Below are 14,947 nucleotides of genomic sequence, written 5' to 3'. Positions count from 1 at the left end.
AAATACAATCCTTTTTTAACCTTTTGGCTTCCCGTACATTCAGTTGCGCTTCTAGCTCGTATTCACTTCTGTTGGTACGTATCACGTATGGTAACTGGGCAAAACTACGCATGATTTGTTGTAGTATGATTGCATAAAGGAAGGAAACAGGAATTCCGGTAGGGAACAGAATCGACTGACGTGCAGGCAGCGCTGCAGCAGTGCAGCCACTTAAACAGAGTTTGCCCTTCCCCTACTGACTTTCACTTTCGGTGCCCGAATGGAAGTGAATGAGGCTTTGCGATCGCGATTATTTTTTTATTTTATTTTTTTTTCTCGGAAGGGCGAGTCGGAAGGGCAACTTGAGTCAGGAAAGGCAAACGGGCAGTTGCCCGGGCAGCCAGAGCAACCCCCCTGTGCACGTCCCTGATGGTGATAGATATTTGGCGCTCATTGTCGGTGTAAGCAGAGTTTTAAACGCTTGTGTGTTATACCTTTTCTGTCCCCATGGTGGAGCTCAGGTTGTATGAGAAAACAGTAGACATTCAACTTTGAGATTCACCACTTTCACACGAGCGTGCGGATGATTGTTTTAATAAGAAAAAGCAGAGCATTAAATTGTGATGAACGTTCAGGAACATAACACACAGGTTAGTTATCCAGGGATAAAAACAATACTACTAACTCACATAGACACTACACCACAAATACAGTAAATCTGTCAGGTGAGATGTCCAATGAGCAATAAATAACATTAGTAACAAACATTGAAGATTAAAGGCAAAATTACCAACACAAATTAATATGCAAGAAAATATATAGGCTATTATGTCTATAATGAAATGTATTATATGCCTTTTATATACACTCACCTAAAGGATTATTAGGAACACCTGTTCAATTTCTCATTAATGCAATTATCTAATTAACCAATCACATGGCAGTTGCTTCAATGCATTTAGGGGTGTGGTCCTGGTCAAGACAATCTCCTGAACTCCAAACTGAATGTCAGAATGGGAAAGAAAGGTGATTTAAGCTATTTTGAGCGTGGCATGGTTGTTGGTGCCAGACGGGCCGGTCTGAGTATTTCACAATCTGCTCAGTTACTGGGATTTTCACGCACAACCATTTCTAGGGTTTACAAAGAATGGTGTGAAAAGGGAAAAACATCCAGTATGCGGCAGTCCTGTGGGCGAAAATGCCTTGTTGATACTAGAGGTCAGAGGAGAATGGGCCGACTGATTCAAGTTGAGAAGAGCAACTTTGACTGAAATAACCACCTGTTACAACCGAGGTATGCAGCAAAGCATTTGTGAAGCCACAACACGCACAACCTTGAGGCGGATGGGCTACAACAGCAGAAGACCCCACCGGGTACCACTCATCTCCACTACAAATAGGAAAAAGAGGCTACAATTTGCAAGAGCTCACCAAAATTGGACAGTTGAAGACTGGAAAAAGGTTGCCTGGTCTGATGAGTGTTGATTTCTGTTGAGACATTGAGATGGTAGAGTCAGAATTTGGCGTAAACAGAATGAGAACATGGATCCATCATGCCTTGTTACCACTGTGCAGGCTGGTGGTAGTGGTGTAATGATGTGGGGGATGTTTTCTTGGCACACTTTAGGCCCCTCAGTACCAATCGGGCATCGTTTAAATGCCACGGCCTACCTGAGCTTTGTTTCTGACCATGTCCATCCCTTTACGGCAACCATGTACCCATCCTCTGATGGCTACTTCCAGCAGGATAATGCACCATGTCACAAAGCTCAAATCATTTCAAATTGGTTTCTTGAACATGACAGTGAGTTCACTGTACTAAAATGGCCCCCACAGTCACCAGATCTCAACCCAATAGAGCATCTTTGGGATGTGGTGGAACGGGAGCTTCATGCCCTGGATGTGCATCCCACAAATCTCCATCAACTGCAAGATGCTATCCTATCAATATGGGCCAAAGTTTCTAAAGGATGCTTTCAGCACCTTGTTGAATCAATGCCACGTAAAATTAAGGCAGTTCTGAAGGTGAAAGGGGGTCAAACACAGTATTAGTATGGTGTTCCTAATAATCCTTTAGGTTAGTGTATATAGCCTACAGTAGTTGTGCTCATTTTAGAATAAAAAATTACCCAATTGCTTCACATGTCAACTTTACTGATCACTTCATGGAGTACTGAGGATTACTTGTGCTCTTCTTCTGTGTGCTACTGTGTTTAGGATTGATACACGCAAATTTAAGCCACATTTCTATGTTCTCCCACAAAGCCCACAAAGTGGTTCTATCTACCAGTCTAGGACATTACTGCCTCCAATATCTTTCTATCACCAAAACATCGGTTAGATTTTTCTCAGGTGTCAGTTGTATCTGCTCATTATCTTGCTCTTCTTTAGTTCTTCAGATAAAAAGAAAACATTAGTCAGTCTCTAAATCACTCTGAACAACAGTTATGTTGATAAACATCCTGACATTGAATACACAATGGCCCAAAGAGCTTCACAGCTCACTTCATGAATAAATAACAATAAATTCGTTAGGGAGGTACAAGTGCATGTTGGTAGGTAGGAAAGTGAAAGCTTAAACAGAGTGAAGACAGATGAAATCATGTTGCAATAGAAGCAATACATATGTAATTGAAATATGAACAAACTGTCTTACTTATGAGTGTGTCCGATTGTAGTTTGAGGCATCTCAAGGGCCCGTTGTGACAGACTGAAGGATTTAAGAAAGGTCAATTCTAAACATTTATAAATTATTCATGTAGAGGTTTTGTCTGAAAACATCTTAATCAATCATCATCTCATTAACTGTGGGACACTGATATTACAACAAGACGCATGTTGAATTGAAAGATGTTTTGGTTTAAACAGCAACACAAACACAGAACACTACCACCAAGTTAAAAATTACCGGTTCTGATGTTTTTGTTTAAGCAGGGCGGTGATTTTTATTCCCACTACGATGACTACACAGGACACTACCACCAACACCACAATGATCCAAGTCAAATCTGTGAGAAAAGGGAAGATGAGTGACATGAACCACTCAAAAAACTACAGATCCAAGGGTTATGACATGAGACTAAAGATTAACTTACTGAAACCAATGTTACCAGATCGAGGTTTCTCATCAGAACCTGGAAGATAAAAAAACTAAAAGGCATGAGCGATAAAGTATAAAGGTATTAAGTATCAATCTTTAAGTGTGTAGCTTTGAAAGTGTTTTTCACCAGCAGCAGACGACTGTTTGACCTCAGGAATCATCACCAACACCTCTATCTGAGGAGCAGAGAGCACTCGCACTGCACATCCAACCTGTGTGCTGTTGTCATGGAGATGAGACAGCACAGCTGTAGTGGTGACAGTGACTGTACCGTTGGTGTTGGTGACTCCCACAGAGCTGTGGTTAGCAAAGTGGCCATTGTGTGGCAGGACACTTAATGTTACTGTGGGAGCAGGTCGACCTGTGGCCGAGCAGGACACAAGTGCCTCTTTAGCAGAGTTTGATTCTCCAACATGTAGGACGGGTTCATGCAGCTCTGCAGAGAAAACACATGAAGTCGTTACAAAGACGTCAGCTGGTCCAGTATGGGACAAACTCAGAGAATGCTTCATCACTATGTTGAATATGTACGAAGAGAAGGTCAAGAAGTAGTAGTACTTGTCTGGTTTGTTAGAAGTAAGAAGAGACGTGAAATTTGGACAAATGGAGGACCACACCTATTATTTATTAGCATGAACCGTGCGAAACTGTAAGGATTTTTATTTTCCTGCAAAGTAAGCTCATTTTGGGGGCCTAAACATGCTCGAAAAGTCACCAAACTTTGCACACATGTCAGAAGTGGTGAAAAATTTCATATTTCGTGTTTCGCGCATGGCTGTGGCAAAATGGCTCGCTAGTGCCACCTACAAAATTGGAAAATATTTGCCCCTCGTCCACGTTCAACCTACATCCACGAAATTTTCTAGGGACATGTATCATATCAAGACGCACAAAAAAGCCTCAAGAACCCATAGCCTAAACTCAACAGGAAGTCAGCCATTTTGAATTTTACGGTCATTTTTGGATTATTTACACACTCCATACGAATTCCTCCCAGGCAGTCCGATCGATTTAAAATTTCTGCTGTGCCTTCTAAAGGCAATGGGCGTGTCCGTGGCGTCGATGATTCGCCATGAAACAGGAAGTTATTATAAATTCAGGGTACATGCTCACATCTACACCAAACTGTACACGTAGGATGAGAGTCCCGCCCTGAACACATGTACATGCCGACATTCACCCACAGTCATAGCCCCACCTGCTGGCAACAGGAAGTGACCTTTAACAAAGCAGCCCCCGCAGCACGTTTGACCTACATGTATGTAATTTCTGTGGCACATGTATCATGTGCAGACGTACCAAAAAGCCTCTTGGAGCGATGCCCTAAACCCAACAGCCATTTTGAATTTTACGGCAACTTTTGGATGATTAACACACTCCATACTTTAACGAACTCCTCCTAGGGATTTAGTCGGACCGACGTCAAATTTCTGCTGTGCCTTCTAAAGGCATCGACGATGAAAGGTTGTGCTATCTGTGAGTTTTCGTCAATGGGCGTGTCCGTGGCGTGGCGTCAAAGATCAACTCTTCGCCATGACACAGGAAGTTGTTGTAACTTCAGTGTACATGCTCACATCTGCACAAAACTTCACATGCTTGATATTTGTCCCGCCCCGAACACATCTATATGCCAATATTCAATTCTAGTCATAGCGCCAAGTGCTATGTAGCGCCACAAAGGGGACACAGGAAGTGACGTATAACGCCTTCATGCAGCGTCTGAAATATGTAGAAAATTCACAGACGCACCGTCAGAGCTCCAGAATATGCAAAGCGGCCGCCTCACAACCCGACACGCTACACGTGCCCACCCAACGCTGCTTGCAGCTTTCATTATATCTGATGTTACTGGATTAATATTCTGCTGCATTCATATGCATGTTGCATTTTACTGCTGTAGATGTTGAAGATTAACCTAATATATTGTTGGGTAGAATGCACATTTCTCCCTGTAAAGTCCAGATATCCAAATTTAATTTAAAATCCTTCCTAGATTCAGCTGTGGAACCAGGTCCCAGTTTGAGTTCATGAGGCAGACGTCATCTCCACATTTAAGAGAAGGGTTAAGACTTTCCTCTTTAATAAAGCTTATAGTTGGAGCTGGCTCTCGTGAGTCCATGAGTCCAGTTTCTTTGTGTTTTCCCCTTCCCTTTTTCCATTCTCTCTCAGTTTTGTGTGTGCCTATGTGGACGTGCTTATGTTTCTGTCTCCTGGCTACCTGCTGACTCACACCTGTTCCTCATCAGCAGATCATCAGCTGTAGTATATATACTCTGGTTCTTTAATCACTCATTGCCACATGCTTCAGTCAGCTACCATCGGTCATGCCTCTCTTGTTTGTGTTTGCGGTTCTTCTTTTGGATGTTTCCAGTGAATAACACCTGCTCCATTGTGCTCCAAGACCACGCTCACCTGCCTGCTTGTTGAAACCCATCGTTGCTGTTTCAACACCAACAAACCACAACCCAGAACCTGCCATCTTGATTCGCTCCAGCCACTGCTTGCCACTCTCCACCACACCGTCCCATTACACCCAGCTTGTGCCATCTCCATTCCCTGCTCACAAAAACATCTTTTATACTTCACAGCCTCCTGAGTCTTTAGTCTGCTTTTAAGCTTTTTGGTTTCCCTGCAGAAGCCACAAAATCACCAGAAATGTTGGTTTAATCTTAATTAGTTGCCCTTCACATGTCTCAGTCAGGTCTTTTATTGAGTGAAAATCCAGTAAAGAAAATTCAACAATCTTCAAGCAGTAGATGACGAGCCTCCCAACTTGGTTTCTAGGAACCTGGATCTGCATTGCCACTGAACTCAAATGAAGTTGACTTAGACCAAAATTCCTCTATAGTCTTCAGACACCGACTTGGATACCACTTAAGGACAATTATTCTTTGGTGTGGGTCCAGTTATGATTTTTCACATGATTGTAAATGTGATGTCAGTTGCATTGCTATTCATGCTATTAAAAGTTAGTTAACTGAATTGACTTGTGATGTGTCTATAGTTGGTGCACTTCAATCTTAGCTCCTTCCGAACCAACAGTGAGGTGTACTCACCCAGTAGAGGATTACACTGCTATAAGCCTAGACTGCTGGGAGCCTTCCCATGATGCACTGAGCTCCTCCTCTCCCTCTGTATGCATTCTTATCCCATTAATGTATCTTACTGACTCGACTTCTTCCCTCTTTCTGATAGTCTTGTGCTTCTTCATCCATTTCTCTCCCCTCTCCTTCTCTATCTGCAGGTGTTTCTGCATCTGGAGCAGGTGACTCTGGAAATTTATATTTGTATTGTTACCACTATTATTACTAATAATTGACATCTCTGTGTGGAACTTGCATTGCGCTACTGTGGGTTCTCTTTCCTCCTGCCCTACATTAAAAGTGTAATGAGCTAACCCTGTTTGAATTGGTGCTGTATAATAAAATTCAATTGAATAAAGCTTCTTACCATAGAGTTTGAGGCAGGTTGTACCTGTGAGAGCACCATCAGGGTAGGTGTTAAACAAACAGCGGTAGCATCCTTCATCCTGCTCCGTCACCTTCCTGATAGCTATGGAGCTGTTCTGCAGTCCAGCCGCTTCAAACTCCATGATTCCTTGAAAGGCTGCGTTCACTCTTTGACCAAAATATTTATTGTATGTGGCAAGATTCTTCTCCCCCTCAGGTAACAGTTTCTGCCATGTGACCTGAAGAACATCTTTAGTTTGCGTCAGCAGACAGCCGAGATGAGCCTCTCCTCCCACTGCTGCCATCACAGTCTGCTGTGTTTCTAGCAGAGCTGTTAGACCTGCAGGAGAAGACATGACATTTTGGTTGGGGTGTAAAAGACCAGAATACGTTAGTCCAACATGGTGATAAAGTTGGATTTGTTAAAACATCTTTTCTTTGTGAAATATGATAAACATGAATTTAACGAATAACCAAGACAAAAGGATATTTAAAAGTATTTACAGAAAACTTTATTGTAGTTGCGTAACTAAGAACATGCACACACATCACACAGCTTTGCTTTCAGAAAATAAACTTTATATATAAACTTGGGAAACTGTTTCTCACCTCTCTGAAAGACTCCTAACGCACAAAGGAAATGGATAACTGCACGGTGAGCCATCTTTATTGCATCGTGTCTCTACCAACTCTACGGCAGGTGTCCTGCAGGCATTTGGTGATTTGCTTATTTAACAGGCGGGGGAGCGGAATGGAAAACTGCCTCATGGACCGATAAGGGAGAAACGTGGAATTACAAATACATTTTCTGTCTCTCAGTACAATGAATGAGACTTTTTCACATGAATAAATAGCATACAATTCTGGTGAAATAAATCTGTTTTCAGCTTTATGACTAAAATGTAATATTTATATCTGACAGTTGAAAGAGACATGAGACAGAGGTAAAATGCAAAGCACAAGCGTGGCATTTATTGGCTTTCACACAGACACCAACCAACCGACACTGAAAACAACTAGCTGCCAGCTCCCAGCTGTAGGAAACTAGGTGGACAAAACCACTTATGTGGGACCCCAACCATATGAAATTATACATATTTACACAAAACCAGCACCATACAAAAACATTTCAGTCTCATTTAAGTTTACATGATGAAACTAAGCTATACTGCATGTGTAGTTTGAGAGATTATTGGGGTTTACAGATATTTGCAGTATTTAAAATATAACTAAGATAACATTATCCTATTTTACAACTTAAACATGTCAATGCAATTTTGTTCTATTGATTGAGTTTTTTTTTTTTAAATGTCCTTAATTGCAGACGCAGTCTAATCTTTTAACGATCACAAAGATCTCAACACCTTTCTGTTGATATACCACACACATTTTCATGATGTTACTACTGTTAATACTGTTTAAGATTATTTATGTTCAGTTGTTCTATATTCACATGTTTAGCATAATTTAGATCATTAGATGACAAATTACAAAAACACACACACAAAAAAAACCTTATACTGTGTATATCAAGTCACAAGAAAGCTAACAGAGCACTCACTGGTATGTGCAGCATAATAGTGTGATCACAATTTAAAATTGTATAAAAAATATTACTAATATACATAACGAAAACAATAAATTGTAGTAATTGTTCTCTCACTTGTTGAACAAAGAGGTAATGGAGGTCCAATGTCCACAGTGTAATCTTTAACTTCTCTTACAAATGTTCAACATTTAGTCTCCAAAGCTTTGATGCAGTTTTGTTCAGGTGCGACAGGCACTTCTTCAGTCTTTTGGGTTGTTTTAAAGTATAATGTTCATTTAATAGTATACTGTTTGTATATTGTTAATGTAATGTTAAAAGTAATTAGGGATGTATCAGTGCACTTTAAGAAATCTTCAGTGACAAAATATTGTTAGGTCCTGAAATATTTGGACAGTGACACATTAGACAAATTAACATAATCATAAATGAAATGTTCATTTTAAATACATTGTTGAGAATCCTTTTACAGGCTTGAAGTCTGGAACATGCTTTTACAGGTCTTTTCTGCAGCTGTCTTCAGTTGTTATATGTTCATGGGTATTTCTGCCTTATGTTTTGTCTTTAACAAATGAAATGCACGCTCGATTGGGTTGAGAATAGAGTTGCAGAATATTTGTTTTTGACCATGGAAAGAATCCTATCATCCACCACTGTTGTCCTCTGTGGACACCCAGCCGTTTTTGTGTTGCTGAGCTCACTAGTGCATTCTTTTTTTCTCAGAATGTACAAAAACGTTGATTTTGCTAATACCTACTTACTTAATTACTGCTATCTTGCTGATGGATTTTTTCTTTTTTGTGCAGCCTAAAGACGGCTTGTTTCACTCCTTTCAGCTCCTTTGACCGCAGGTTCACAGCAAGAGCTTCCATATGCGAATGCCACACCTGAAATAAACTTCACTCCTTTTACCTGCTTAATTGATGAAAAAATAACGAAGGAATAAGCCACAACTGTTCATAAAACAGTTTGAGTTAATTGTCCAATTACTTTTGGCACTTTGAAAAAGAAGAGGCAACTATTTAACTGTAACTTGAATATGTTTTTGGAAAAAAAGTCTAAATAAAACATCTGTCATTGTCCAAATATGTATGAACCTGACTGTATGACTGGAAAACTGCCTTTTATTCGACTAAATATGTTTCTGTTTTTGGTGAACTGAACATTATGAAGAAAGATAGCTAGGAAACGATACAAGGTGGAAGTTTCACTTTTCGGTTGAGTTGTTACATCAGCGCACCGCTGAATAGAGAGGAAAGAGGAACGGTCGGTTGTAGTCTTTATACATGCACATATCTGTTATGGTTTTATATGCGAGTGAAATGATCATGGATAATGAGCAGACTGCAGTGCACACAGAGTGTCTTACATACTGCACACTTTTGTTTAATTAAATAGCACCCTTCTATGGTTAAGTAATCGCACAGTGTGACGTCACGATTGTAAATGCCATTAGATTAATGGTGCAGCCCTAGTTAACAGTAATACAAACTTAATGGTAGTTGTGCATCTCCTACTCACTGTTACACATAAAACTAAGTACATCCAACCACATTTCCAGTCTCCTTGGTGTTGAAGGTTACGGATTTGAGTTCACTTTCTTCACTCTTTACAGGTGATGGCCGTGGTCTGATCTGATGGTTCTCCTATGTGACAGAAAATTGTTCGGCCCTTAAATGAAAAACAATGCATTTTAATTCACAATGTTTCCATACTAAATGAATATTGCGTAAATAAAATATTCTGAACAGACTATATGGCTAAACACACCAACGATGAGCATTCAGTGATCCAAGCAAAGAGGAGAATTGCTAAACTGAATGGTCACGACTGAATAAATTTTTGTTATATTAAAAAGTAAACTTGGTGATTTTGATGCAAACCGCTTTGGCAACACTGGTTAACTTCCACATTCATGTCGATAAAGTATACTGAATTATGAGAATTTCCTTTACGTGCGCAGGAATCAGTAGGTAGGTACAGAGGCACGTCACAAGGTATAAAATGTGACAATATACAAAATAGAGTGAAGACAGATAACAGAGTGTGAAAGTGGAAAATGATAGTATAAATAGAGTCTTACTCATGAGTATCTCTGTTTGTAGTTTGATACATCTCATTCATCTCAGACTCCCTGTGTGTCAGACTGAAGGATTGAAGAACAGTTAAGCTGAACAAACATTTATCAGATCTCATAGACTGAGACAAAAGTACTGGGACATCCTTGTCTCAATACTTTTGGGTGCGGGTGCTTTTTCACAGTGTGGTCTTTGTTAAGACAAATCTTAATGCTTAGTTCTTCCAACAGTTTGTGTTTGGCATTTTTCTCTTTCATTGTGACAATGCCCCCGTGCACAAAGCCAGCTCCATATAGAAATTGTTTTCCCAGTATGGTGTGAAAGAACTTGACTGGGCCCGCACAGACCCCTGACCTCAACCCTATCCAACACCTTTGGGAACTAGAATGAAGACTGGAACCCAGGCCCTCTCATCCAACATCAGTGTCTGACTTCACAAATGCTCTTCTGGATGAATGGGAAACAATTCCCACAGACACACTCCAAAATCCTGTAGAAAGCCTTCCCAGAAGAGAGGAAGCTGTTATAGCTGCAAAGGGGACCAACTCCTTATTAATGCATATGGAGTTAGGATGAGATGTCATAAATGTAATGTGTAGGCATCCCAGTACTTTTGTCCATATAGGGTAATTTTAAAATACAGATATTGATTGAAAGAAGTACCTGCATTGATTTTTTTTGTTTAATCAGGACGGTGATGACTGCAGCAGCACAACAGACCCATAACATGAATGATGCAATGATGCATAATGAAGTCCTACCTTTGAGAAAAAGAAAAAAAAAAAAAGTATGATAAACTCAACAGCAATAGATCCAATGAAAATATCTGAACATTAACTTACTGCGTCCATGGTCATCAGATACAGGTTCCTCATCAGAACCTGGAAACAGAAAGCAAAACATCAGAATCATATTTAGACATATATCAGTATTGATCAATCTGTAAGTGTGTGGCTTTGGAAGTGTTTCTCACCAGCAGCAGACGACTGTTTGACCTCAGGAATCATCACCAACACCTCTATCTGAGGAGCAGAGAGCACTCGCACTGCACATCCAACCTGTGTGATGTTGTCATGGAGACGAGACAGCACAGCTGTAGTGGTGACAGTGACTGTACCGTTGGTGTTGGTGACTCCCACAGAGCTGTGGTTAGCAAAGTGGCCGTTGTGTGGCAGGACACTTAATGTTACTGTGGGAGCAGGTCGACCTGTGGCCAAGCAGGACACAAGTGCCTCTTCAGCAGAGTTTGATTCTCCAACATGTAGGACGGGTTCATGCAGCTCTGCAGCGAAAGAAACATTTTAAAATATCACATGTACTAGACCCCACAAAAAGAACACCGTGGTCCCCAAAAGCCTTCTTCCTGAACACCTCACCTCCACCATCATGAAGTGCTTTGAGCAGTTAGTCAAAACCTTCATCACCTCTTCTACTCCTGACTCACTGGACCCACTACATTTAGTATACAAGCCAAATAGATCAATAGATGAACCCCATCTACCCCTCCACACGACCTGCTTCCACCTGGACCAGAGAAACATTTGTGAGAATGCTGTTTATTGATCATTGCATTCAATACTATTGTGCCCTCCAAGCACATCAGCAAGCTCAGAGACCTGGGACTCAACACCGCCCTGTGTGACTGGATCCTGAACTTCCTGACAGTCAGACTCCAGGATGTGTTGATAGGAACCACCACATCCTCCAGCCTGACTCTCATCACCGGCGCTGGAGCTGATTGTAGACTACAGGAAGTGACAGAGACAGACACAACCCCATCACCATCAATGGGACTACGGTGGAGCGAGTCAGCAGCTTCAAGTTCTTTGCGGTTCACATCAGTGAGGACCTGACCACTCCAACACCATCACAAAGACAGTGAGAAACCAGCTCTCTACCTCTGCAGGCTGAGGAGGCTCTACATGGACTCCAGGATACTCTTCGACAGGTTCTCCACCAGACTCATATTTTACTGCCTTTTACTAAGTGTTTATCACCACAGTATACATATTTATGTGCATACCTGTTTACAACCTGTTCTCATTATGTACATACATTTACTACTTTGCTGCACAACCTGTTTATGTGTGAATTGTTCCTTTTATACATTTACACACATATACATATAGACTTGTGTATAATATGTCAAAAATAAAAATTCATGGCAAAAGTGGGCAAATAAACATGTTTTGTGTGAAGTTGGATGTGAAACAGGTTAAAACTATCAGGATTTCTTCACATTACAGAGGAGGCAAAGTAATTTAATTTTGTTTGTATATTACATAAAGGTTCTTACCGTAGAGATTGAGGCAGGTTGTTCCAGTGAGAGCACCTTCAGGGTAGGAGTTAAACAAACAGTGATAGCATCCTTCATCCTGCTCCGTCACCTTCCTGATAACTATGGAGCTGTTCTGCAGTCCAGCCGCTTCAAACTTCACTTTATCTCTAAAGTCAGAACTCACTTTCTGACCAAAGTGTTTGTTGTAGGTGCCAACAGTCTTCTCCCCCTCAGGTAACAGTTTCTGCCATGTGACCTGAAGAACATCTTTAGGTTGCGTCAGCAGACAGCTGAGACGAGCCTCTCCTCCTTCTGCTGCCATTACAGTCTCCTGTGTTTCTACCAGAGCTGTTAGACCTGCAGGAGAAGACATCACACTAAAGGCTAGAATATGGAATTCCAAATCAGTGATGAAGATTAGTTAAAATGTTTTCTCTTTGCAAAATATGATATAAATGTGTATGTAGCAATTAACCAAACCACCAAAGTATCTTCACAATTAACTGGTGTGTGGGCATAACGTGAGCATCCAGTTAATCTTTAAACCCATAGACTGGATGGTAAAACCTCTAAACACACCTACCAAAAATGCAAAGATGTTTTTTTTTGGTGCCTGCTTACAATAGATCATTTTTTAGAACTCTTATTGGACACCCATGCTGGTTACTATGACATATTTACAGAGCTAGTTAATACTGCTAATATGAAGCTTCTGGTATACCAATTTGTCCTAATTTTGTCCAACTGAAGTAAATGTTTCCAGACCTTTGTGACACCATGACATTTATTTACTATTAAGAAAACTGCAATATTTATATTTTTGTTCATATCAATTGCATATTTGAATTGCTTACATCATACTTTCCTGGATCAATTGGATATTTTAGCAATTGGTTTGGTCAAAGGTAAACGTTTGCTGTAATTTTTCCCACTAAGGCGATTTTAAAGTGTGACTTCTTCAATTGATGCAGTAAAATGTTACCAAACCTGTGCCACTAACAGAAGAACTCACTTGTAAGCAGAAGGCCTGCAAACTTCTTGTTTACTATGAGCACATGAAGACCTTAATGAAGAATTACAATGCTGCAGTTAATAATGCACAAGCAATTTATTTTACTACCTTGATCACTCAGAATGCCCCTACTCACAAAGTATTGTTTAAAAAAATAGATCAGATTGTTGGTACTAACACTTACTTGCTTGCATCATCTGACCTGTGCCAGCAGTTAAAAATATTTTTTACTGATAAAATTGAAAACATTAGATCCTTGACAGATGCTGGCCCTAAAACTGATCTGTCCCAGAGCCTTTGACCCATAGATATCTCAAACTGTCCACAATGATATGGATAACCACATAAAGTGATCAACTCCCTAGGATTTGGTCCCTTCCAGACTACTGAAGGATGATGACTTTTGGATCATTCATCTTGACTATTGCAATTACCTCCCTGACTTCCAGACCTGTCCCCGCTAGTTTTATAACTGCTCTGGTTGAACCTCTCCTGAAATAATAAAAAAAAACCCAAAACAAATAAAACATTTTTTAATTATATTTCAATTAAAAAATGTAATTATTTATAAAAAGTCCTAGATAAAGCCGCTTTGAGACACTCCTGAAACAATGACAACCCTTTACAAATGCCTTAAAAAATGAATTACTGGATGTCATAACTTCCTACAATTAAATCTAATAACATCTGATGTTACTGTACTCTGTTCTCCAGCTCATAGATGCAAACCTAGGTGAACTAACAACTTAAGCTAAGCCCTCAGCCAGAAATCTTCTGGTAGTTATTGGTTTTGAACCCCAATTATTTTTTCCCACTTCAAGCATTTAAAAAATAAATCACATAGGCTGAAATAAAATATGAGAAACTCTCTTTCTCACCTCTCTGAAAGACTCCAAACGTACAAAGAAAATGTAAAACTGCACGGTGAAACATTGCTGCATTTTGGATTAACCGCCAACAGTTCAAACTGGAAGCTGTCGCTGTGCGCAGGTGTGCTGCACTTCCAGGTAAGTAGGTGCCCGTGGTGTCATATAAACACCTATTCACCAACAACGGAACACCCAAACCATAGTAAATAAAAATATGGGCCTAATTATGACTTAATAACAAAATACATTTTTAATAAGCAATACGTAATTTGCTATTTAAAATGCGATATAAACAGCGCGTGACGTTATTACCCCCAACCGCAATGGTACATCCGGACCAATCAGGGAGAAGAACTGTCTCTGGTATCACGACAGAAGAACATTGTGTGTCTACATTATTTTATTGCTCCATTAAACGTTCTCAGCTCATCAGTTTGTTTTCAGTGATCACATGTGAAGCTGGTCTGAAGCCTTTCAGAGAGGAAGATCCAAGTTTAAAGTTTCTGTTCTCTCTCTCAGTTTGACAGCAGGTCTGGTTCTGTTGTAGTTTGTGTTCTGCTGCCAGGAGCCTCACTTCTTGTAGGCGAAATATAATCCAGGGCAACAAAAACACTATACAGAAGTGAAATCACTTAT

The 14,947-nt window shown here is 40.3% G+C and overlaps 2 protein-coding genes across 5 annotated transcripts; both read right to left on the bottom strand.

Annotated features, from left to right (window-relative positions):
- Window positions 1-1,987: 1,987 nt before the first annotated feature.
- Window positions 1,988-7,438, bottom strand: LOC119903920 (OX-2 membrane glycoprotein-like). Of its 3 annotated transcripts, XM_038720223.1 has the most exons (7): window positions 7,138-7,438; window positions 6,530-6,868; window positions 3,207-3,515; window positions 3,075-3,113; window positions 2,888-2,987; window positions 2,636-2,689; window positions 1,988-2,372 (listed from the first exon to the last, which is right to left on the bottom strand). In XM_038720223.1, exons 1-7 carry the CDS (start codon window positions 7,190-7,192, stop codon window positions 2,279-2,281), a joined length of 990 nt encoding a protein of 329 aa, XP_038576151.1. In that variant the 5' UTR covers window positions 7,193-7,438; the 3' UTR covers window positions 1,988-2,278. The 3 variants fall into 3 exon arrangements, with proteins under 3 accessions (XP_038576151.1, XP_038576169.1, XP_038576159.1); XM_038720241.1 differs by lacking the exon at window positions 2,888-2,987 and having other exon boundaries at window positions 7,138-7,428; XM_038720231.1 differs by lacking the exon at window positions 2,888-2,987 and having other exon boundaries at window positions 2,301-2,689; window positions 7,138-7,437.
- A 35-nt stretch (window positions 7,439-7,473) lies between these two features.
- LOC119903936 (OX-2 membrane glycoprotein-like) lies at window positions 7,474-14,567 on the bottom strand. Of its 2 annotated transcripts, none has more exons than XM_038720253.1 (7): window positions 14,321-14,567; window positions 12,449-12,787; window positions 11,126-11,434; window positions 10,995-11,033; window positions 10,816-10,913; window positions 10,158-10,220; window positions 7,474-9,745 (listed from the first exon to the last, which is right to left on the bottom strand). In XM_038720253.1, the coding sequence occupies exons 1-6, from the start codon at window positions 14,373-14,375 to the stop codon at window positions 10,200-10,202; spliced, it is 861 nt and encodes a 286-aa protein (XP_038576181.1). In that variant the 5' UTR covers window positions 14,376-14,567; the 3' UTR covers window positions 7,474-9,745; window positions 10,158-10,199. The 2 variants fall into 2 exon arrangements, with proteins under 2 accessions (XP_038576181.1, XP_038576190.1); XM_038720262.1 differs by having other exon boundaries at window positions 7,474-9,720.
- Between the last annotated feature and the right edge of the window lie 380 nt (window positions 14,568-14,947).

The sequence above is a fragment of the Micropterus salmoides genome, unplaced genomic scaffold, assembly GCF_014851395.1.
Source record: "Micropterus salmoides isolate LMB-PRFRI ecotype aquatic unplaced genomic scaffold, ASM1485139v1 Ms_hic_scaffold_1, whole genome shotgun sequence".
Lineage (NCBI taxonomy): Eukaryota > Metazoa > Chordata > Actinopteri > Centrarchiformes > Centrarchidae > Micropterus > Micropterus salmoides.
The sequence above is the reverse complement of the archived record's forward strand: the minus strand, read 5'-3'. Positions and strand labels throughout refer to the sequence as shown.